The sequence below is a fragment of the Lissotriton vulgaris genome, chromosome 2_1 (genome assembly GCF_964263255.1).
Source record: "Lissotriton vulgaris chromosome 2_1, aLisVul1.2, whole genome shotgun sequence".
Lineage (NCBI taxonomy): Eukaryota > Metazoa > Chordata > Amphibia > Caudata > Salamandridae > Lissotriton > Lissotriton vulgaris.
In genome coordinates, this window is record NC_141687.1 from 337,176,516 (window position 1) to 337,199,491 (window position 22,976).

The 22,976-nt window shown below is 42.6% G+C and overlaps 1 protein-coding gene across 3 annotated transcripts in view; it reads left to right on the forward strand.

Moving 5' to 3' along the window:
* The window catches only part of TMIGD1 (transmembrane and immunoglobulin domain containing 1), a 51,624-nt gene that overhangs the window by 9,276 nt on the left and 19,372 nt on the right, over window positions 1-22,976 (forward strand). For 2 of the 3 annotated variants that reach the window (XM_086955077.1, XM_086955078.1), the window contains exons 2-4: window positions 17,320-17,403; window positions 18,542-18,814; window positions 20,253-20,531. In XM_086955077.1, the coding sequence (XP_086811203.1) occupies window positions 17,325-17,403; window positions 18,542-18,814; window positions 20,253-20,531 (631 nt within the window). In that variant the 5' untranslated portion in view covers window positions 17,320-17,324. Of the gene's footprint in view, window positions 1-17,319; window positions 17,404-18,541; window positions 18,815-20,252; window positions 20,532-22,976 lie in introns of those variants that run through there. The other variant, XM_086955079.1, reaches the window with a different exon arrangement.

Genomic DNA, 22,976 nt, shown 5'->3' on the forward strand with positions numbered 1-22,976 from the left:
TTTTAGGCAAAATGGTTGCTGATGATGATAAAAGTGAGCATAGCTGGTGAGTACCAATCAGCAAGCTCGACTGGTGGTGCGCATGTGAGGTGCAATTTTGACTTTTTCACAATTTTTGTAATATAAACACATCTACAGGTGTGGTTTTTGGTAGATACACAATTGTTTCCCATTTTTTAATAGTAGATGGGATATATGACTGTCACTTAATAAAAACACTATTTCATAAAAAAGAGCAAATAAAGTGGAAGGACACTACCTCGTAAGAAAGTGAGGAGTGATTAGTGTAGAACAGAGGTCTTCAAACTTTTTTAGGTTGAGCCCCCCCAGCTGAATTTATTTAGATGTCGGGCCCCCCCACCACTTGACAAAAAATTCTGGAACCTGATATTCTACATAATCGACCGTCATCCGCATTTCCCAGTCCATATCTGGCTAATAATGTTAAACACAGTAGAGTGTTTAGAAAACTGCAGGTTTGCGAGTTGGTGCGGTGAAATGACAGAGGCTTACTACACAGTCCAAAACTACATTTTTCAAGATAAAATGTGTGTAAATTGTAACACGTTCTCCACTTAATTCTTGCAAAGTCTCCTCAAAGAAACTTCTGTGGTCAATAAAATGAGTACCATTCAAAGACTATGCTCTCCACTGAGAAGCACTGTAGAGTTACATTTATTTCACCACATTTTTTATTTCACTGCATTTATTCAGGCCGTACTTGCATGTTTCCAAAGCCTCGTGCTTGTGTTTGGCATCGCAGCATCCATGCATCCATCCACTCACTCACCCATCCATCCATTCATCCATCCATCCATCCATCCATCCATCCATCCATCCATCATGCACCCACCCATCCACCCATCCATTATGCCCCCATCCATCCATCATGCATCCATCCATCCATCATTCATCCATCCACCCATCCACCCATCATTCATTCATCCATCATCCATCCATCCATCCATATATTCCATCATTCATCCATCCATCCCCCCATACACCATCCACTCATCCATCCATGCATCCATCCATCCATCATGCACCCATCCATCCGTCAGGCATCCATCCAGCCATCCTTCCCATCACCCATACATCCACCACCAACCTCTTGGCACACAATAATGTAATGCAGTTTATACTTATTTCATGCATAATTATAGTTATTTCACAAAGCCTCATGCTTGTGTTTTGTTTTTCATGCCGTACTTGCATGTTTCCAAAGCCTCGACTAGAGCAGGAACCTCTTGTGCATTACAATAAGTTGACACTGCAGGAACCTAGCCTCGTGCTTGTGTTTGGCATTTGACACCGCATTACAATAAGTTACCGCATTACAATAAGTTTACAGTCGCGGTAAGCGTTGTAATCGCATGCGATGTTAAAGGCTGGTTGTCTCTTGATATGATGCTTCTTTTTACTGCGCAATAAAATGTATTGATTTAGAAGCCCCTGCAGTTGTCTTCTAAAACAATGGTTGGAGTAAATATATTATTTCTTAATGTGATACAATTGCATTTGTTTACAGATAGGGACATTACTTTCACGAGTTCCCAATATCTGCAAGTCAGAAACCTTAAACAACTGCATATTCTCTGCAAGTGATCTGCCCAATAACTTTTGATCTATATGCATAAATCAACAAAACGACAAATAATGAACAGGGAGCGAAAATAGTTTGATAAATGGATTCTGTTTAAATAGTGTTATTTATGACAGCTGCTGTCCACGGCAATACTCAACATTCCTCAAAAATAACCCCAGTGCCTTGGCTGGGTCAATCTAGCAAGCCTGAAGAAAAGATAGCGAGAGGGTTCAGGGAAATATGCTGGCAAGAATGAATGACCAATCAAACCACCTGCTACAAAAAGTGTTGTATAATGCGAGCTTTGGGAAGGACACAATTGGTGGCACTGCAAGAGGAGCCTACTTTACAAGATGGAGACCACAGTAACAAACAAGTCTACAACATTCATGGCCAAAGATATAATTCGGTACATTACCATGGCTGCAGGTGACCGTCCTAACCGGAATGCGGAGAATTCATTTTGCAAGAACAAAACTGGAAAAGGTAAAAGAGGAGGAAAAAAATACACGAACGTGGTGTGATCGCACCGCGATCTTTTGACATCGATGTAATGGGTGTTTCCGGTCTTTTAAAGACCTTTTGGCCTGTTAATGAGGTGTTGATAGTCTTTACCCCTTCTTAGGGCCCCTGCAGCTCCACTCTGCCTCGCGGCCGTGTGAAACAATGAAAGGTAAAGTTTTATGGAGCTGGTGGATGCGTGCCCCCCCTGAGATGGCGTCGCGCCCCCCCAGGGGGGCGCGCCCCACAGTTTGAATAACTCTGGTGTAGAAAAATGGAAAAAATCCCACGCCCACATTTATGAATTTAAAAGCCCGAGGTGACAGGTCTTGTGTATATTTGAGATAAACCTAGGAATGCACCAAAAAGATATGCCTTCCCAGGAGATGCGTAACAAGGAGAGAGAACTTTGGGGCACATTATCAAGGGCCATTTCGCCGCTTTTTTGGCTTTAAAAGGCAAAAAAGCGGCAAAAATGGCATTGCCCTATCTATAAGGGGATTCTAACATGCATTAGCGCATGTTAGCACCCGTTTTCCAGATGCCTCACGTTGCATCCCTAATGAGATGCAAAGTGGGCGTCACTGGGCAGTACTCCTTGTAAATTATCACTGATGTGCACATCGCAATATTTACAAGGAGGCTTACGCATTTTTGCAGACGTTAGTTTTTGGTGAAAACTAACGTCTGCAAAAATGCTGACTTAGGCATACTTACCATTGTGGGTGGATTTTGCTGATACAACCACAGGGTCGTATCAGCAAGGTTATCGCCGTTTTCCATGGTTTTCCAAAAACCAGCGATGTTCCATGGAAAACACTGCTATTGCTGAAATAATTATCGCCATTGCGCTATTAATACAGCGCTAGCATGGCGATAATTACCAGCGATAGCCGTCAATAACATTTTTCACGCTGAGTGCAGCCAGCGATAATTATTGCTGCCGCTTGATGATATGCCCCCTTATTTTTCCCTGTTACTACCTCTTTCTATGTGTGATCCATTCTGCAGCACACAAAGAAAGAGGAAAATGCCTCTCAGGATTGCTTTAAAAACAATCCTGCATGCAATGCATGTGCAAGGATACCTGCAATGGCGCTGGGCTGCCAAAAGGGTGCCAGCGCAGAGGAAAAGGCGGGAATGTGTCATATTGCCTTAAAAACAGCACATTCCGGCTCTTCCTCTGTCACACAGCACAGCATGATAACTTGCTGTACTGAGTTCCTTTTTCAAAAATAGTCCCCAACAGTCTTTGTGTTGTAAATCAAACAGCTGTATAAAGAAAGCTGCATTTTGATTGGCCGCTCGCAGGACAATATCTACCAAGGAGATTCATTGCAGGAGCGGACACAAGAATGTTCACAGTCCCAGCTCACGCATCTCTACACCTTGTTTTCATAATACCTGTCTCTGAGGCTCACACACTTCTAATAAAGGCCTAAAACACCACCGTAGCCCCCAGAATGTTCGAGAACTGGGAGCCATTTTGATGAACAAAACAGTTTTGGGGTATTTTTTTTCATTGTTTTAGCAAATGCATCTCCTTCACTTTGCTATGCAGCATGCTGAATATGTAGATGAAAACTATACAAATATCTGTTGTCACATTCCTAGAGCTAAATGGGTCTCAGAAACATTCTTTATTCTTTATGGGTTTAAAGTGTTTCCAGTCTGTAATAATCGTTTTCATCTGCACAATCAATTACAGTTTTCACCGTGTCTCACTGTTGAGATAAGCACATAAGGAAAGAGGTTGTGAACTTACGAAATTGATGATGTATTGTTTATTTTCATTAATCCGTAGTTCTCTATACAGGTCTCAACATGCTAAGGGTTGGGAAAGCGCTAGCACGTAAACTGAAAACCATGTGTTTGCAGTGTTTTTAATCTGACAATCATGCCTAGAATGTACCACCCATGGAAAACAACATGTGAATTGTTTAAATGTATACAACATGCAATGTCAGGGTCGCCACAAGGGTGGGGAAGAGGGGCGATAATCAGTCAGGCCCTACTTATTTGCAGTGCCCCGGCTTTGCCTGAAAATCTATTTATAGATTTGAAGAGACAACCCTCGTGTTTTCCATTTGCTTAATGATGAGGCTTCAAAAATGAATAGACCAGTAGATGGCGCCAGTCGCTTGGGCTTCTCTTTCCCTAAGCAACCTGGCATAAATGACCCAGGACTCGCAAAGACCTCTGCCACACCTTCCGTATGTCTCGGCAGTGTTTCGTAAAGTACGAAACAGTATTACAGGAGGGATACAATAAAATGTAAAGCATTACTGATACCCCGCAAAAGGAATGTAGTACTAAAAAGCAAGAGACAAGTTTGGAAGCCTTTTCTTTGGCTTTACAAACTAGGCGAGCTCTGAAGCTGGCCTTTAACTCATCAATGTTATGTTCATTTTTCCTGTCACCATATCATGCAGCATTCTTCTGTGTGGTTAACTATTAATCTTACCGGGCCATAATGTTACTTTTTTAGGGCTCGCAAGTGAAGCGAAGCGAAAAACCCTTTTGTAGGGGTTTAAAAAATGGACCTGGAAATTCCACCCAGTTCGTGCGTGTTATTTCCTAGGTCCATTTTGATTGGGCTTTGCGTTCGTAATGTTTTTTAACAGAACACGCAATAGGCCATAGGCGGTCGCGTAGCTCCGCCTATGGCCTATTGGTGTCTGTTATGCGCACCAAAGCCCATATGTCTTCAATTATCGTGTCGACACAGGCACGATAATTGAAGACATATGCCTGTAGTGGCTGTTTTTTGTTTTGTTACTATAGTGATCGCGAAAGCGATCGCTTTCAGTGCTGCTTGTTTCGTATGTTTTTTATCCGGCATCTAAGCACATCAAAGGGAGCAGAAGGAGCCGTGATGGTGTTCTAGAAAGAGATAAATTGAACTCTTTTACCGCCACAGAGGTAATTTGAGTTATAAACAGCCCGCTGACCGATCGCGAAAGCGATCGCTTTCAGTGCTGCTTGTTTCGTATGTTTTTTATCCGGCACTGAAGCACATCTAAGGAAGCAGAAGGAGCCGTGATGGAGTTCTGGAAAGAGATAAATTGAACTCTTTTACCGCCACAGAGGTAATTTGAGTTATAAATAGCCCGCTGACAAAAGCATCAGCTGAATCACCGAGCTGACGGCATCCCCGGGGTGGATGCGATATCACCAGACGAATGCACGCGTGCTCGGTGGTGATTTCATGACTGGTAATTAAATATATAATGCGTGGGATAACGCATGCTGCACATTAAAGCGAAGGATTGGCAGTCAGTTCAGCTACTCGAATGGATTTTGCTGGGCGCTCACACATGGGGAAAGCAGGCTGCGGGTAGATAGATAGTGTGCCCTGCAAACAAGAAGTGACTCTATTCTAAACACTTGTCTTAGCAATGCACTTACATGTGGATATAAGTAATAATGCATTTCTTCCATAGCTAAGGGTTAAAAGATGAGTCCATGCTGCTAAGGAAGCGGTAGCCTAGTTCTGGGTGTTCCTTTAACAACAAATGCATTCTGGGAGTTGTATTCCTGGTTTTTATTATTAGAGTACATCACTAAGTTAACCTGAAAAGATTTTTGCAGTACATTTCCTGGGCAAATGTATTTTACAGAAATATATTTCCCTACCTCTGCAACCTGATTAGATAGGGTGAAATGATTGCAATGTAATTTGAACAACTCATTCTCATTAAGTGTTAAATAACTTCTTGAAAATAAGACCTTGCAACGCAGCTTGGTTTAACACACTTTAGGCTGCTATGACCTTCTCGAATGAAGGAATGTGAATATTAGCAGCGGTTTTGCTGGTACCCCCACCCCGTCGCTTTATTTGCTACCCTCATAGAGTGGGCGTGAAAAGGGCAGCTGCACTGTATAAACAGACACAGCCCAGGGAAACACCCAGGAGGCCTCATGTCATCAAGGACCTTCAACTCGCTGACAGCCTGGTAACGCGTGTCGGCCCCGCCGCTATCTCTGGGAGAGAAATGGCAGCATTGCAAGCCGTTTATGGTGTGATTGATGGGTTCTGTCAGACCTTACCTGTCAGCCTGGAGTACTGACAAGAGCAAGCCACCCTCCTGGGAAGCAGACACAAACAACACACAATAGCCTCAACAGCCTGCAGCCCTTTCTGAGAAGGGTATTGTGATGGGTTCTAGCGCCCTCTGTCTGCGTTCAGAAGTAGTACGCAGTATGCTTTTCGATTCTCTCCTGAAAGGACAGGATTCTTGAAAAAATAAAAGATGAACACACATTATTTAAACAAACTGATACCTAGATATCTGAAAATTGACGTATACGCATAAGGAGCAGCGAGCTATGCACTATAAATGGCTACCAATTTATAAGCTAAGCCGAAGTTACAGAAAAGCTGAAATCGAAGCAATACAATGAATGGACCGTATTGTGTGAGTTGCCTAAAGTGTGCCCTTAGATGCCATCATGATAGCCCCATGGCTCAATGCAGCATGAGTCTGACGAATTAAGCCTTATGTTTGCGGTTGCGAAACTAAAGTTCATAGAATTGGGTAAAGGAACACCTCTACTTTATAGTGCTTCAACACTATAGGAATGTGTTGATAAACTCTATTGTGTAATACACAGTGCTTTAAATGGAAAAAAATAAGTGCAGGTACTCACCACAAGGAGCAGTTGACTGTGGGGGTGGAGTGTGGGGCAGGACTAGGGGCGGAGACAAGGACGGGCTAGGTTTTTAACCTTTTGAAAGTTTATATGCAAGAAATCCAAGTACAAAGTAAAACAAGCATTTACAATGCAATAGGTCTCGCAGCATTAAAGTTTGAGCTATTGGCATTGTAAATGACAATGCCTTTTATTCATTTGTTTTTAAAACCTGCAATCGGTGCATAAACACGCACTTTGAACGTATAGTCCTTGCTTACGATGAGCAAGGCTGGCAGTAAAAGAGACTGCCAGCCTTGCTTCTCATAAGCATGGACTATAAGTACAAAGCGCTTGTTTACGCACCAATGCAAATAAATAAAAGGCATTGTCATTTACAATGCCAATAGCTCAAACTTTAATAATACGAGACCTATTGCATTGTAAATGCTTGGTTAACTTGTAGAATTAATGTACTACGGATGCGGTCATTTATATTATATACATTGCAAGATATTTTTTTCTAGAAAATAAATGTATATATCAAATGTGTTATTGTAACTTTGTTACATTTTACTCACAATAAAATTATTTTGAAGCCAATGCATTTTATGCAGGAAGATGCAAATGACACGTACTTATAAAAGAAAAGGGAAATTAAAAAACAAACGCCTAAACAGCAATTCTTTTAGAAGGTTCGATCCCCCATTGACTAATGACTATAAGTTTGATGAAAAATCCAAAGAGAGAAAATCCTAAGGCGTGGTGGATGTCAGCATTTCTCAAATGCTGAAATCCCCTTAAAATTCACAATTCCAGATTCATTAGCAGAGCCGGCTTTACAGCAGTGGGGGCGCTGACCTCAAGTGGGGGCGCTGTGTTTAGCAATAACTTACGATTCAAAAGCAACTGATGCAGAGTTCCTTGTGTGTCCAGATTTCAGGCTGCATAAAAAATTTCAAAATAACTCTTGTGATTATAGTTCCTTCTAGCTAGAGAGATCCGAGTATTGTCTAGGGGCAGTTTTGACTAGCCATAAAGTAGCGCAGAGGGTTAATATGCCTGCTGTAAAGAACAAATCTGTATTTAAAGTGGATTGCTGAGTGGATTAGTACAGCTAGCCTTTACCAACGCTTTAAAAGAAATAAAATGTATGCAAGAGAGGGGCTTAGGAGAGATGAGGGGCCCTTTTGCCAGGTGGTAGTGAGGGAATCTGAGGAGGAGGTTATGGGGGTGGGGCACTAAAAAACATTGTCGCACCCAGCGCCACCAGTGCTAAAGCCGGCCCTGTTTATTAGTGCGGTCCTAGTGCGGTCTCTGTAGCACTGACGCTGAGATAAAGGTAGCACAATCACCTTGGTTACACTGGTGTCTGTTGGACTCTGGTAGGCCTTGGTCTGCTCAGACACAGGGGAAGGCCCCCTCCCTCTGCTTCCGCTCCACGTTCACTGAGTGTGGTCCCCAGAAGTGTCGTCACCAGGGATAAATAAAGGAAGCATTATACTGACAATAGTCAATTTGATTTACACCTGACATCCATCAATTTGATATTCAGTTCATGACTCAATGATTCTTCCAGGAGACCCCGTGGTAGAAGAGAGTGGTGATGCTGGTTGAGGCAGCCTGACTGGATAGTCAGCAGGAGAAACCATCTATCACAGTAATTCTTAACATTTTGACTTCTGTGGATCCCCACTTAATCATTACTGGAACCCGAGGACCCCTACACCAGCTGCCCAGTTGTGGGTCCCTTGCTCACTATGCCACTGGACTCAAGCTAGCCTAGCTGATGAGGGGTGTTACCCCAAAACCGGTGTCAGGATGCTTGTTTCTGGTCCAGTTAAGACCTGGCTTGGCAGTTAGGGCTGAACTGTTCCCATGAGCAAGAGGGTCAAGACTGATTCGCATATGGCTGTGTCTGAACTGGGGTGGCGAAGTGAGCTAAAGAAGGATGATGGATTCAACACAGATCTGTGACTGGGGGTGAGTGTCTGAAAGGTTTCAGCGTTCCGTCCATCACCTCCTTTTGTTTGCCCTAAGTTGGAAGGATATGCCCAGTGGTGGGTCCCTTGCTCACTTTGCCACTGGATTCAGGCTAGCCAGGCTGATGAGGGGTGGTACCCCGAATACCGTCCCAGGATGCTTGTTTCCGGTCCAGGGAAGACCTTTCTTGGTAGTTCAGGCTGGCCTGTTCCCATGAAGAACAGGGTCAAGACTGATTTGCATATGGCTCTGTCTGAACTGGGGTGGCGAAGTGAGCTGATGGATTCAACCCAGATCTGTTACTGGGGGTGAGTTACCGCACTATATCCATCATCTCCTTGTGTTCGCTAGCTAAATGTTTAAAAACATATAAGATACAGTGGTATAGAAAATAATATTAAACAATAATCAAGAAGAAATAATAATCATAGATATTGAAACACAGCAAAATGTGTGGCACTGCACATAAATGAGTCATTCGAGCCCACCTGGTACCATACAATAAATCCAGACATATAAAGTGAACTGAACTGAACATAAGTGAGAGCTCCATCAAGGAACTGTGGTGGGATACAGATACAGACAGTTGTTAGTCTTATGTCAGTCCTGCTCAGCGGCTAAAAGATTATTTTCACAGAAACATCTCCCTGTAGTTAAACACTGTAGGGGAGAATACATGTTGTTTTTCTTCAAAAAACGAACACAACATGACCATTTTGTAATGATTTCGGCTGATCAGTATGAATACCAGCTCAACTGGGAACTACTTGTGGATCTGAGGCAATTGTCAATAAAACATGTTTTGGTATATTTTTGATAGCAGTTTGTTTCATCAATAGAGGAGGGTGGCCAGGAGTGGGTCACAGAAATGCCATGTGTCATATTGAGTGTCATCAGCATTTGTACTTATTATGCATGATCCAGGGGCAGCTCCACCATTTGAGCGTAGGAGCGTCGCCCCACAAAATAAGAATGGCAATAAAGTTTATTTATTACCATTTTATTTTTCAGCAACCAACCCATCCCAAACTGACTGACAAGACGGGTCGGGCCAGTGTTGTCAAGTGGCAGCAGATAGCTGTGTGCTTTAAAATGTGCATGTCTCTTTTGCCGGTAGTTTTGTGATGGACAGTCAGACATGCCCATTTTAAACTTCTCTAACTTAGCTATCTTATACAGCCAGCTTAGAAAAAGTGCAGGCCTCTTGAGAGCGCTGAGTGAGGCCGCTCACTCCAATCCTGGTGCTTCTCTTATGCTGTGAGAGCAGCGCCAGGATTGGATAGTGCAGTTTCCTGGGCCAAAGCTTCGAGAAGACACCCAAAGGAGGAGGACGTCGCTCTGCAAGCCAGGATGGTAAATCTATTTTATTTATTTATTGTTTGTGCACCCCCTCCCCACACTCGGTACATGTCAGAAAACACTGCATGATCCCTGGGAGACATCTCTAAATATCAGAGCAGCAATATGAATTTTATAGTAGAGAAAAATAAAACAAAGAAGTTGGCTCTAGGTTTATAGTTTTGTAATAAAAACAGTAAGTTACTCATTAGGTATGATACCCTCTCTGTTAACCTAAATTGGAAAATTGTTAAAGAGATTCCACCTACCTACACTTGAACGGATGGGTGTCTCCCTGATATTCATGTGAAACCCAATGCTGAGAAATTGTCATAGTTTGCTGCATCCTTTTTTAAGATCTTTCTGAACTGTGATCGCTGATTATCAGCATCATTGTGTTAAGACGTGAACATATCGATGGCTTCTGGAAGCTGTATTCTCTATAATGCATTATGTGAATAGGCATCGGAAGGGATGGCACAATCCACCAAAAACAACTTTAAAAACTGGAACATTTATGTATCTTTATAAAATGTTTACATATCCTCTAACTTGTGTCAGATAATGTCATATCCCATAGTGTAGTGGGAAATAACCAAGACACTCAAGATGGTAAATAAAAATTTGCATCGTGTTTTGTCAGACCTTGTAGTGTACTAGTTGATTGATAATTCTCGTGGGAAATAAAACAGGCACTGTAGATGGTAGAAGATCAGTTAGTGCTATCACTTATCTGACCTTCTACCTGACGGCTCTAACTATCTCTTTTTGCACAGCCTACCTCCAGTTTCAATAGCGCGAAGATGCTCCTCGGCGTAAACGTTGCGCTCTATAAATAATACCATTCATTCATTCATACAATTTAGGTATTTTTTTTCCTGTGTCAAAACACTAACGAATTCTAGATAGTCTCCAGATAGAAAAAATCTAAGTCTAAAAAAGTCACAGTTCATTTTTAACTGAATAAAAACACACATAGGTACAGTAAGGTCAGTTACTTGTGACATAAATACATGTGTAATACAACTGGTTCTTATCCCTGCAGGCACATTTATTTTACAATATATATATCATAAAGCAGGTGTGCATGTAAGGAAATGTGACTATCTGAGTGTATGAAATTACTGGATCAGATTACATGAGTTTATAAATATATATGCAGCGGGGAATCAATTGCAATGTGAGTAATCAGATGAGGTTGTAGGATGACTTCTTGATAGATAAGAGGGCATTGAGATTATGCTGTGTAATGTCATCATTCAACCCAGTGAAGTGTGTGCCTAGCCTGTATATCCAACATTGTTCCCATTTGAAGATGTATTTTATATTCGTATCATAAAGTGGTATTCATAGTTTATGTAAAGCTATCCAGTGGAGTAGTTCTATATTATGATTAGTCCCTAGGAAGTGAGTGGTTAATTTGGTCATTGATTTCTTGCACCGTATGATGCTTCTATGTTTAGCGATTGCGATCTTAACGTTTCTAGTGGTCATACCCATGTATTTGAGGCCACAAGGGTGTGTGATAAAATAGATCAAATCTTTCCAAATTGCATGTGGTGTGTTGGTTCAAAATCCAATTGGGGTTAAGACTGATGTCAATGTTTTTCATAACTGATTTAAGATGGCACAAAATGCAGTTGCCACAGGGGATGTGTCCCTTCACCACAGTGGGGCAAGGCCCAGAGTGTTTCTTCTAGAAATGGTTTTCTTTCAAGGAGTCTAGTATGTGACAAGATGTCACTTGAATTTACACTCTTTTTACAGTAAAATAATGGTTTTTGTAGAGCAAGGTTGTAGGAATTCAAAATCCACCAGCATTCATTTATCGTCTTAATAATCACATTGGACACATATCAGTTTGCTTTTTGATGTTATTGCATGGGTCGCAAGAAGTGACTCACAATGATTGTTTTTAGCTCTTTTGTAGGCTTTTTTATATATTTGTATGGGATAGTGTCGGTCTTGGAATTTCTCACATAGGATTCGGGCTTCAGTATCAAAGTTAGTGATTGATGTTACAGTTGGTGGGAAGAGGCAGAAACTGTCCGAAAGGTACCTTTTCCCGAAATGAAAGGGATGAAAACATTTAAAATAGAGTAAACTATTCTTACCTGTTGGTTATGGTAAACCTTTGTTTCCAAAGGGCCTTGACTATGATTGTCAAATCCAAGAACGGGGAAGTATTAGTGGACATTATTAATCCTCTTCATGAAGTCAGTTATTGATTGCTAAACAGGAAGGGAACAGATTGTTTGCCATATCATCCAATCAACTTGATATTGTATAATTCAATATCCATTCTGTGAGACTGCAAACAGGAAACCCCGAGGAGTGGAACTGGAGTTGGCCCCCATACAGCTTGGAAGGGAAATTATGCACCAATGAAGGGCAACTGTCAGCAGATTCACCCATATAGTGGTATGAAAACAGTGAGTTGCAACCCACGGGAAATGTAAGAAGATAGGAAAATAGGAGTAGTAATAGGGCAGCCTTGTATAGGGTAATCACCTAAGAACTGCCCTACTAGTTTTTCTACAAATACCTCTGCTGTGTACCTGATCAAAGGTCTGAAGCTGCCTAATATCTGAATATCCCTGATAGTAACTAGTCATATGATATTAGCTCTAAATATAGTAACAGAGGTAAAGTTGGGGTTGGAGGAACTCCAGGAGACGAGAAGGCTCAATTTCCCAGAATTGTGTGTGCGCAGGGGGGAGAGGGAGGGGGGGTGGGAGAGGGAGGGGGTGGGAGGGTGACTACACCATAGTTGTAGGAAACTGGGTTTTTGTTGCAGTACCACTACCACTTTTTGCCTGCCGTTAGATGCAACTTTGACAGAAGGGTACTGAGTCCCTGCTAACCAGGCCACCAGTACCAGTGTTCTTTCCCTAATTCTATGCCACAATTGGTACAGCTTCAGTATCCCTTGTAAGTCCCTAATAAATGGTACCCAGGGCATAGGCACTGACGAGGGACCCCAAAGGTTGCAGCACGAACTGTGCCTCCCTAGGGTCCCCTCACCAAGGTTCTACCATTGCAGACTGAGTGCCTTGGTGCAGACCAAACTGAAGAGTTGACATGGCACACCTCCCTGTGTGTCATGCCCACAGACTTGGCATGGGATATAGGCAAGACACACCCCACAGCAGGCCTAAGCCCGGAAGTAGGGTGCCCTATATCTCCAGTTAGTGCATATCTGCTTAAGCAAATATGCCCCAGCAATATCCATGTCAATTCCTGGATATTAAAAGTGAATAGGAAAGCCACAGTAAGTACATGGGCTGGGCACTCGTCATTACGAGTTCCCCAGATACATGATGGTTTTACTGAAGTATGGGATGTTTGGTACCAAACATCTCTTCATATTAAACCTGCACTGGTTCCAGTGTCAGATTCATAAGAATTGCACACAGAGGACCCCTTACAGGGGGCCCCAGAAACATACTAACTCTTAGTGTGGCCACCGACTGGCCTAAGCCAAGCTGCTCCACCATCAGACAGTGTTCTGACCTCGTGGGGTGAGCGTCTTCATGTTCAGAGGTCGAGAACAATGCCTGTCTGGGATGGAGGTGTTCACACCTCCCCCCTGGTCAGTAAGAGCCATCTGTGGCAGGGAGCTTCAAAGGCTTTGCCGCCTATGATAGGCGACCCCAACCTCTCCTGTTAGAAGGAGCAAGCCCCCTTCTTGTCCTCACCCCCTTTTTGGCGGGAAGACAGGTGGGAAAACTCACAAGAATAGGAGGTGTGCCCACCTTTGCCAACCCCACCCCTGAAGTGCTGGAGGTGGGACTTATCTAATCAGGGCTAGGACTATGTCCCCCTCCCACAGTAGGTGGGCAAACTAGAGGGAGTAGGCAACCCAGGTAAGGGACCCAATGGCCACTACCTGTCACTCCCTTGTAACGCCTGCCTTTATTAAATATCAAGATCTTCCGAGAACAGTGAACTTGTTCAAAGGCCACAATCTTCAAGCAAAGACTCTGTGACCTGAAGAACCGCGAAGCCTGACACCCGGTCCTACCTCTGCATCCGACGCCACCGGCTGAGTCCAAGTGGCCCACTGGTTCCAGCGAGGTTCCCCAGCGATCAAGAGTCTGAGTCCACTGTGAGCTGACCTCTACCAGACTCCTCGATGTCGCTTGCAGCCTCTGCACAGGGACCCCCTCAACTGCGACCTGCTCTAGTAAGAAGTTTCCGTCACCAAAAGACACCCCTGCACCCATCCGCCCTGGGCCTTGTTGAAGAGGACCAAAGGTACCCCAATATCCTTGAGCATCGCAACTTACCTCTCCAGCTGTTGGTTTCCTTTGAACGGCCTCCTGGCTTTAGCCTGCAACCCTTTTCTGATTTGGCCTTTCTCCATTGCTTAGCATTGGACACCCAACGCTGTGTTGGCACCTTGCACCCAGCACATACTGAATGTATTCTTCCTCCTATAGGTTTACATGGCAAAGTCTGAAAATTGCTTTAAGTGCCCATTATTGATATTGAAAAATATTTCTATTGAAAAACATATTTACCTGAGACACATTTCTGTGGTTGTACAAAATAAATATAACCAAGTATTATTTTTTTTAATTGGTCTTGGAATTATTAATTTAGTGTGTGCCTAATTTATTACCACTGTGGGTACAACAAATGCTTAGCATTTCCCTCTGATAAGCCTAACCACTCACCCACACACACTACCACAAAAGAGAGCATTAGTATTATCGACTTTAGCCTCTGTAAAATCTCTGGGGATCCACTGGACTCTGCACACTGTACCACTTTCTGATATAGTACAGTATAGTATATAGGGAGCCAGCTTCCTATAATAGTGCAGGTAAAAAGGAGAGTCTAAGAAATTTGGGGTATGGGGAGCACTCCGTTTCTTCACTTCTTCAACGTCATTTCTTCCGATAATTCAAAAGTTCCACATTTGCGTGCTGGTCGGATTAGTGCCAAAACCCTATGGCACCTGTGATAAAGTCCTTGGAAAGGGCAGTGAAATGCCCCAACCGACCGCACAATTGCATGGCGCCTCTCTGGCTCACATTTTCTTCATCTTATTTCTTTTTGTCCATCATTTTACTGCTTCAACCATTTTAAATCTCTTTATCTGCAATAGTCATCCGATACTATCATCCACACTACAGGTGTTAATGCCATTTTACAAGTTTCTAGTGAGAATGCTGTGCCCATCCGGACCTCTTGCAAAATCACGACAGATGCAGGGGTTCTTCAGAAACAGCGTTTATTAAAAACCAATGCATTTCGAGCATCAAGTGCTCTTCATCAGGGTGCGCTGGAAATAATACAAAAATTACACATTTATTAACTACATTTAAAGTGCACATTATGTAACATGATTGAAGCAGTAAAATTATGGACAAAAATAAATAAGATGAAGAAAATGTGAGCCAGAGAGGCGCCATGCAATTGTGCGGTCGGTTGGGGCATTTCACTGCCTTTTCCAAAAAGGAAAGTCTGCCAATAATCAGCATCAGAGCAGATACAGCATTGTTGGGAAAAAGAAACACGAAATATCTAAGAGATGAGGACCCAGAAGGCTTTCAGGAACAAGTATAAAGTAAAGATTTTCACAACATTCCCAGACATCTAGGAGGCGGCTAAGACAATTATTCCTCTGCACATCAGGCCTTTGTAAGCCTGCTAGGAACCTTCAGATGTGTAGAACAGGCCTTTGCCTGACTGCAGGCAGGTCTATGAGAGGTCAGGCAATTCTCTTATAGATGCAGTTGTCAACCATGACGCTGTTTCCTGAGGGGGCCGGGTTCTCGCCTTCTCTGTTAGGGCAGCCTCCACTGCCCTCGAAAGTCATGTCAGCGGCTGCCTGCCAGTGGGGCCAGTGCCTCATCCACCATCCACAAGCAGAGCACTCAGACCCCACAGGCATGGGCGAGTGCGCAGTTCAGCGGTGAGGGGGTTGGGCTGTGTTGGGCCGTGCACGGCAGCACACAGTCCTAACACTCAAGGTATTTGCAAAACGAGATAAAATGGTAACCTTCAATTTGGAAAGGGTAATTCTGACATTGCTAGGGCACAAGCATACTCCATTGCAAAAAGCTATTTTTAGTGCCCCCAATGCACCAATAATTATGGAATACAGCAGTGACCCAGTCCTGTCCTGGGGCCGTATAAATATGTCGTGGAACATTTGTCTGTCAATAAAATCAGATGTATAGCTATTTCCTGAGAGCACTTAGTGGGCTCAGCCAGATCAAAAGAGCCAAGAGCATAGAAGCCAGAAGATTGTTATCAAGGTAGATAGAGCGCTCCAGAAGACGATCTCCCAAGTACTTCTTACATTGGAAACTGAAAAGCCTACGTTGACTGAAACTTCCAAACTCTCTCTTTCTTCTTTATGTTCATTCTTGTTACTCTCTCGTCCAACATTGTTTTGGACAATAGGATGTCCCAATCTATTACTTATTATGGGGCACACAGGAGGATTGTTCCTTGTCATGCCTTAAATCGCTATTGTAATGGAAAACCTGCTTATTCAAAATAGGCAAAATGTACACAATAAGACATTTAAATACAAAGCTGTGCTTTTTAAAGTTGACATATATGCTCACACCATTTTCTGCATATTGCAGAACTGCGTGAAATGAAAAATGGATCCAGCTGGCAAGATTTCCGCAAAGCTTTCATATTTACATTTCTAAGATTTGTAATGAACAGGTTAATCTGGGCTAAATTGGACCAAGCTCTAGCTATGATACATGTTCTGTTATTCTGTCCGGAGGTTTTTCATGTAGCAAAGGGCACATGTTCAAAGAAGAGTTTGATGGGGAAATGCAACTTTTGGGATACTTTCTATATAAATATATACATAAAACCTAAAGGATCCCTCTGAAGTGCATTTATATTAGTTTGGGAAAGTTGTGTGCAGACTGAACAAATCAATACAACGTTATCAACAATAATATCGTGATCATATGGACTAACCGACTTAACCGTAACCACCGACATGCCATTAGGTGGTTTGAGAGGGGTAGATGCTTGGGGGAGTGGGTGTGGGTGCTTGTGTGCACATGCCCTAGATGGATCTAAACTTAGATAAAGAACGCAGATCCAGTCGATGGCTATTGTGATATGTCAAGCTGTACTTCAATAGACAGCCTCTCTTGCCTGGAAAGCAGGCCATGGGAATGCAACTGGGAAGGGTCAGATGCCACAATAAGCTGAGCATCCAAAAATCAAGAAACAGAAGATGCGAGAGTAATTGCTCGAGATGTTCTGACTAATCCCCTCTCCTTTTTCCCTAACAGCAACCATGGATACTCAAACTTCCAGGGCAGTGTTTCAGGTTGCTTATACCCTGGCCATTCTGCTTTCAATGTGTGAGGCCTCAGGTAAGGAGGGCGTGAAAGACTCTCAGGCGTAATTAAAGACTTCCTTATATGGGCTTATTTCTTGATAGTTTGCTATTGGGCTCAAAGTTAGACACAAATTTTTACCGCCTCAGACACACATTAGATGCCTTCGGTTTAATGATCATCAGCTTTTTGCCTACATCTTCCAGCTCACTGTTTTGACATCTCTGTCCATAAAGTGCAGTGTCCATCATAGTCCAGGAGGGCTGAATCCATGTCAGATTGTGAGGTAAATGTTTAATAAGTAGATATCTGCAAAAACTGGCAGGAATTGGGATTTCATAGACTGAGGTTGAACACCAAATTATCTAATTCCTTCCTTTCTAACTATTTCTACATTTGCGTCTTTCCGTCCTAAAACAGGAGTCATGTTGTTGGTCCTTAACTAATCATATTCCTCCCAAGTATACTTATCCACCAAACTTCTAATTGGCTGTGGCATATTTTCTTTCAGTTATCGAAAGTAGTCGTCCCCTCTATGCTATCCGTATTATGCATAAACTGAGAATCCTCAACTTTTTCCTACTCCCTTTGGTAGCCAATGGGGGTGGGGGATGGTTACCAGAGATCCATGAGATTGTTCCTTCTTCCCTAAACCAATGGGCATTTCTTTGGCTCTTTTCCAACCCTACCACATGTCAGCTGGAGTTTCCTGGCTGTAAGATACTTACACCACCATTTAACAGAGGCATCCCAAACTTTTCTTAAGTACTGCTAAAATCAACAAAGTCTCTTGTGACTCAATCCCACAGCGATTTACCGGATTCGATTCTCTTGATCTGTCCAATTTCTGACACTGTTAAATCTAGTGGCCACATCCTACTTCCCGCCTTTCCTTTAACTTACATCTGCACGCACATGATTGATTTATCCCTTAAGTTCTGTTGGTGAGCTCCCCTCAGGATTCTGCAGAGAGTGTTAGTTGATCTACTTTTGAATCAAGGTGATATCAAATACCACCAGATCCATGGTGGCTTCAAAGCCAAACATGGATGTTTCAACATGTATTTGAGCAGCATAGCCACAGAGAACCTGCTGCAGTATTAACCTATATAAAGAAACAGAACGCATATATTGCATCTTTTAGCAGTGCTTTGCTCTTTTATCCTCTTTGCAGAGATCTCAATAAATGGTCACATGGTGGACGCCGCGCTGCCTCTGACCACTGGCGCTAGTGTTTCCCTCCGCTGCTCCGCTGAAGGCAATACTGTGGATGAGGAACTTGTCTGGTACCGCAAGGATGGACTCATAGACCTGAAAGCGGGAAACAAAATCAACCACAGTGAGGTCTGTATCCCCAATGTGAGCACAAGCGACAACGAGGTGCCCTTCACCTGCCTGCTGAAGAGCAACTCATCCGCCAAGGTCACCGTGGTCCTGGACGTGCAGTGTGAGTAGGGTGTATTTCTCCCATCTACTGGTTTGCTATATGGAAACATAGCTGGAGGTTTACTGCATACTTACAAGAATGAGAGTCAGCAATTCTGCTTGAGACACCACCTACAACATGTTGTGAATAGATGTCTGTGCTGGTCTGCGACACATGACAACTCAGGAGTTAGTGTAGCTGCTCTTTGAAGCAACAGTTGAGGTGCCAGAGTGTCTCGCTAGCCTGCTATGCTCTGAGCTGTGAGAGATATGTATCCTCAGAAGTTTTCGCTGTGGTTGTAGGTTCATGTCAAAACTTAGGTGTGTTATTCGATCAAGCCTTGACTTTTAAACATCATGTCAATCAAGTTGCTGGCACATGTTTCAGGGCCATTGGACTGTTGAAAAGGGTGTTCCCCTATATACCTGATAACCACAGGAAAACCCTAATCCAGGCACTAGTTATCAGTAGATTGGACTACTGCAATGGCCTTCTTTTGTCAACCAATGAAGGCCAATTAAACAAACTGCAAGTAGTCCAAAACACGGCGGCGAGGTTAGTCCTTAATGTTCCATCTAGAACTCCCTCCCGTCCTCTACTGGCTAAACTCCACTGGCTGCCAGTGCGGCAACGCACTAAGTTTAAAATTCTGTGCACTATCCACAAATGCCTGACAGGAAAGGGCCCCAAATATCTCACTAAGGCCTTCCAACCCTATGTCCCAGGCCGATCCTTACGATCGAGTAATCTCCACCTACTACAGGTCCCTAAAATAAAAAAGTCTCGTCAGGGAGGTCGTGCTCTGGCGCACACTGGACCCGCTCTCTGGAATTCTCTTCCCCCTAAACTTAAACTCATTACAAACCACCTATCCTTCCGTAAAACCCTCAAAACCCACCTTTTCACCATTAGTTAACCTTCATGCCCTGCTACTTCTGAAGTGACCCGGCACGGTAATACTCTCCTTCTACTAGCAAAAGCGCGGAGATACCCCTTCGGGGGTCTATTCAGGCGCTATAGAAGCACATAAAATAAAATAAATAAAAAATGTGTGCATGTCCATGATGTCTCTGCTGATGTCTGAGGCATTAGCTACGAGATGTGGGAACAATGCAGTATTGTTCTGTGGAAGGCTGCAAGACCTGTGCACTATGGGATGTTACCTTGCAAACCTTGAGTGAAGGTTTAGATTTGCCAGATCACTCTATTACATGGTGCAAAGTTTGTGCTCTGAATATCTCTCTCCTTTCAAGCTGGAAATATTGACATACATTAAATATTGAAAACTGATGGCACTGACCAAATAAAGAGATCACTGTCCACCCTTTCCTTGAAAATGCCCCACGGCTCCCTACCCATAGGTATGAATCATAAATATGAGGAGAGAGATGGACAGAGAGCAGGCTGGTTATGATTGTGCATTGACATCAGTTTATAGGACTCTTTCATTCTTTGACAGTCCCACCAATTCTGAGCGGTACAACCAGCCTTGTTGTGGAGGAAGAAGGCAACGTGGACATCACCTGCAACGTCCAGGCCAACCCCCAGCCTGAGATGACCTGGCGCCAGGCAAACGGGATGCTGGTACTCAAGAAAAATCGATTCACCCAACGCCGAACCAGCGAGATCTTCCAACTGTCGATCAGCAAAGCAGAAAAGTCTGACAGTGGGACGTACGTTTGTGAGGCCTACATCAGCAACAATATCACGACGAGGGACTTTTACTTGGTGGTAGAAGGTAACGCAATGCAGGCAATATGTACAGAACATCGCACACAGGATCACTTGAATGATATAGGGAGATGGACCGATTTCTAACAGATTTTCCAAACAAAAGGTAGACATGCAAAATGTAGTGATATGATCTTGTAGACACATTCAGCCATCCACTCTGCTCTTTTCCAATACTAACCTTGATACAGATGTGAAATGACACTGTGGAATGGGAGGTGGGTTTGTCCTTACCAGAATCCATAAGAAGAGAAAAAATTCAATTAACTCTGTATTGTGCCCATTTCCATGTGGTCATCTGTCAGAAGGCATCTAGGTGTCCACTTTAGGAAGGACAAGAAACTGCAGTATTAGCGCATATTAATTTCATGATTTAATATTTAGAGTGTTTTGTGTAGCAGTACATGCTGCTATGGAAAGATGAGTCATAAGGTTTAGCTGCTTCATTTGATGGAGGGTTGGTAAACAGTAAAAAGAAGAGGAAACATAGTGAAACAGAATACCCTGATTCAGATATAAAGTAGATTAAAAAATACTTCTATAAATACATTCCATTTGAAGCGATTTATAAGCAACAATGTACATTAGTCCGCCTGTTTCTGCGCACAACAAATGTTCAAACCTTGATGAAATTTGAATACGAGTAGGTGAAATGATTTGCCCAGGATTACAAAGCTGTGAGAAGTGAGAGAGTAACAACTAGAAATTGGGTGTCCTGGCCTTGTAACTGACAGCATAACCCTTAAATCAACCACACAATAAATGAAGTCTATACTCAAATTAAATAAACTTTTCTGCTAACACATTTAATTCTCAAATGACTACTTATTTCCTAAACCCATTTTCACTTGTAAATACCACCGTGCAGGGAGAAGTGTACACAACTCCTGGAGCTGCGTATAAGATTGTGTAATATTAAGTATTTGTATGATCGCTGTATCTAAATATATCTCATGTGTACATCTTAAAAGCCTAGACTTTTAAGGATTATTTAGTAACGGACACACGGTCACATGGGCACATATCCCACTTGCCTTTATTTATTTTTTGGTCACCACTGGTTCTGCAGTCTGGTAGTCTAAATGCTGGTTCTAGCTGTTGCTGGAAAAACACCCATCTTCTGCCGTATAAAAAGCCATATACCTTTATTCTTAGTTTTTAGTTTTATTCACCAAAGTTCTACAGTGGATTTTCAGTCTCAAACAAGTCAAAATGACTGTATCCTGCATGTTCTTGCTCTTGAGTTAAAAGATAGCTGATTGCATGGATAACCACAGGAAACCTTTTCTTTAATGCCCCTTTGAAAAATTCGTACAGTGTAGCAGCTAAATCAACATCATCTTCAGAAGCTTTGAGTAAGCAATTTTACTGCTTAAATGCATATTAACAATCAACAAAAGTTAACTTTTACAATGAAAACACTTGGCAATGAGAGAGCTGATGATTTTAGGGTCCCCCCTAACCTAGGGGAGGACCAAGCAGATGCCTTGAACACAAAGAGCATAAACAAAAAGCACATTTTGTTGAACTTCAGTGGTGGTCCCATCCTCTTAGGACCACCCCAAAGCACAGTTATTGGCAAAGAAACAATCCCAACCAAAGGCCCTGCAAAGCATTATGGGACAAGATTAGCAGTGGGCAGTGAATATTATAGTATCCAATATCAAAATAATTCTACAAAGAGCTGCAGTTCACCTAGTCGTAACTAGATGTCCCTCACGAGTCAAATGCAAAGCATTGAAATTATTCTTACATCAAGCTGTAGTTCCACTAGTCGTTACTAGATGTCCCTCACGAGTCAATTGCAAAACCATTGAAACCCTTTCATCAAGCATTTGCATTTGACTTGTGAGAGAAATCTAGTAACCACCAGTTGAACTGCAGCTCTTTGTAGAATTATTTTGATATTGGATACTATATAATATTCACTGCCCACTGCTAATCTCATCCCAAAATGCTTTGCAGGGCCTTTGGTTGGGAATATTGTTTTGCCAATAACTGTGCTTGGGGTGGTTCTAAGAGGATGGGACCACCACCAAATCATTCAATTTGTTTTCAAGGCATCTGTTTGGTACTCCCACTAGGTTAGGGAGGATCCCAAAATCATCACCTCTCTCACTTCTTGCTAATTTTTAAGTTACATTTTTGTGAAAGTACTATATGCACTTTAACATATAAAGATAGAGATACTTATTTTATCATAACTGGCATTATGCAGGATGCCATTTGCAATTGTTTTGCAATTTTTTCACAGTGTCATCAGCTATGCTACGCAGACTACATGTACTACGTGAAGTTCAAAGTATACTATGTGAAACTACACCCAGGGTTAGTTATTTACGCATCTATTTGAAAAATATTTTAATCGATACAATGCTACATCACAATCTTTAACAATGCTACATCACAATCTTTAACGCAATGTGTGAAGATCAATTCAGCACACATCAAA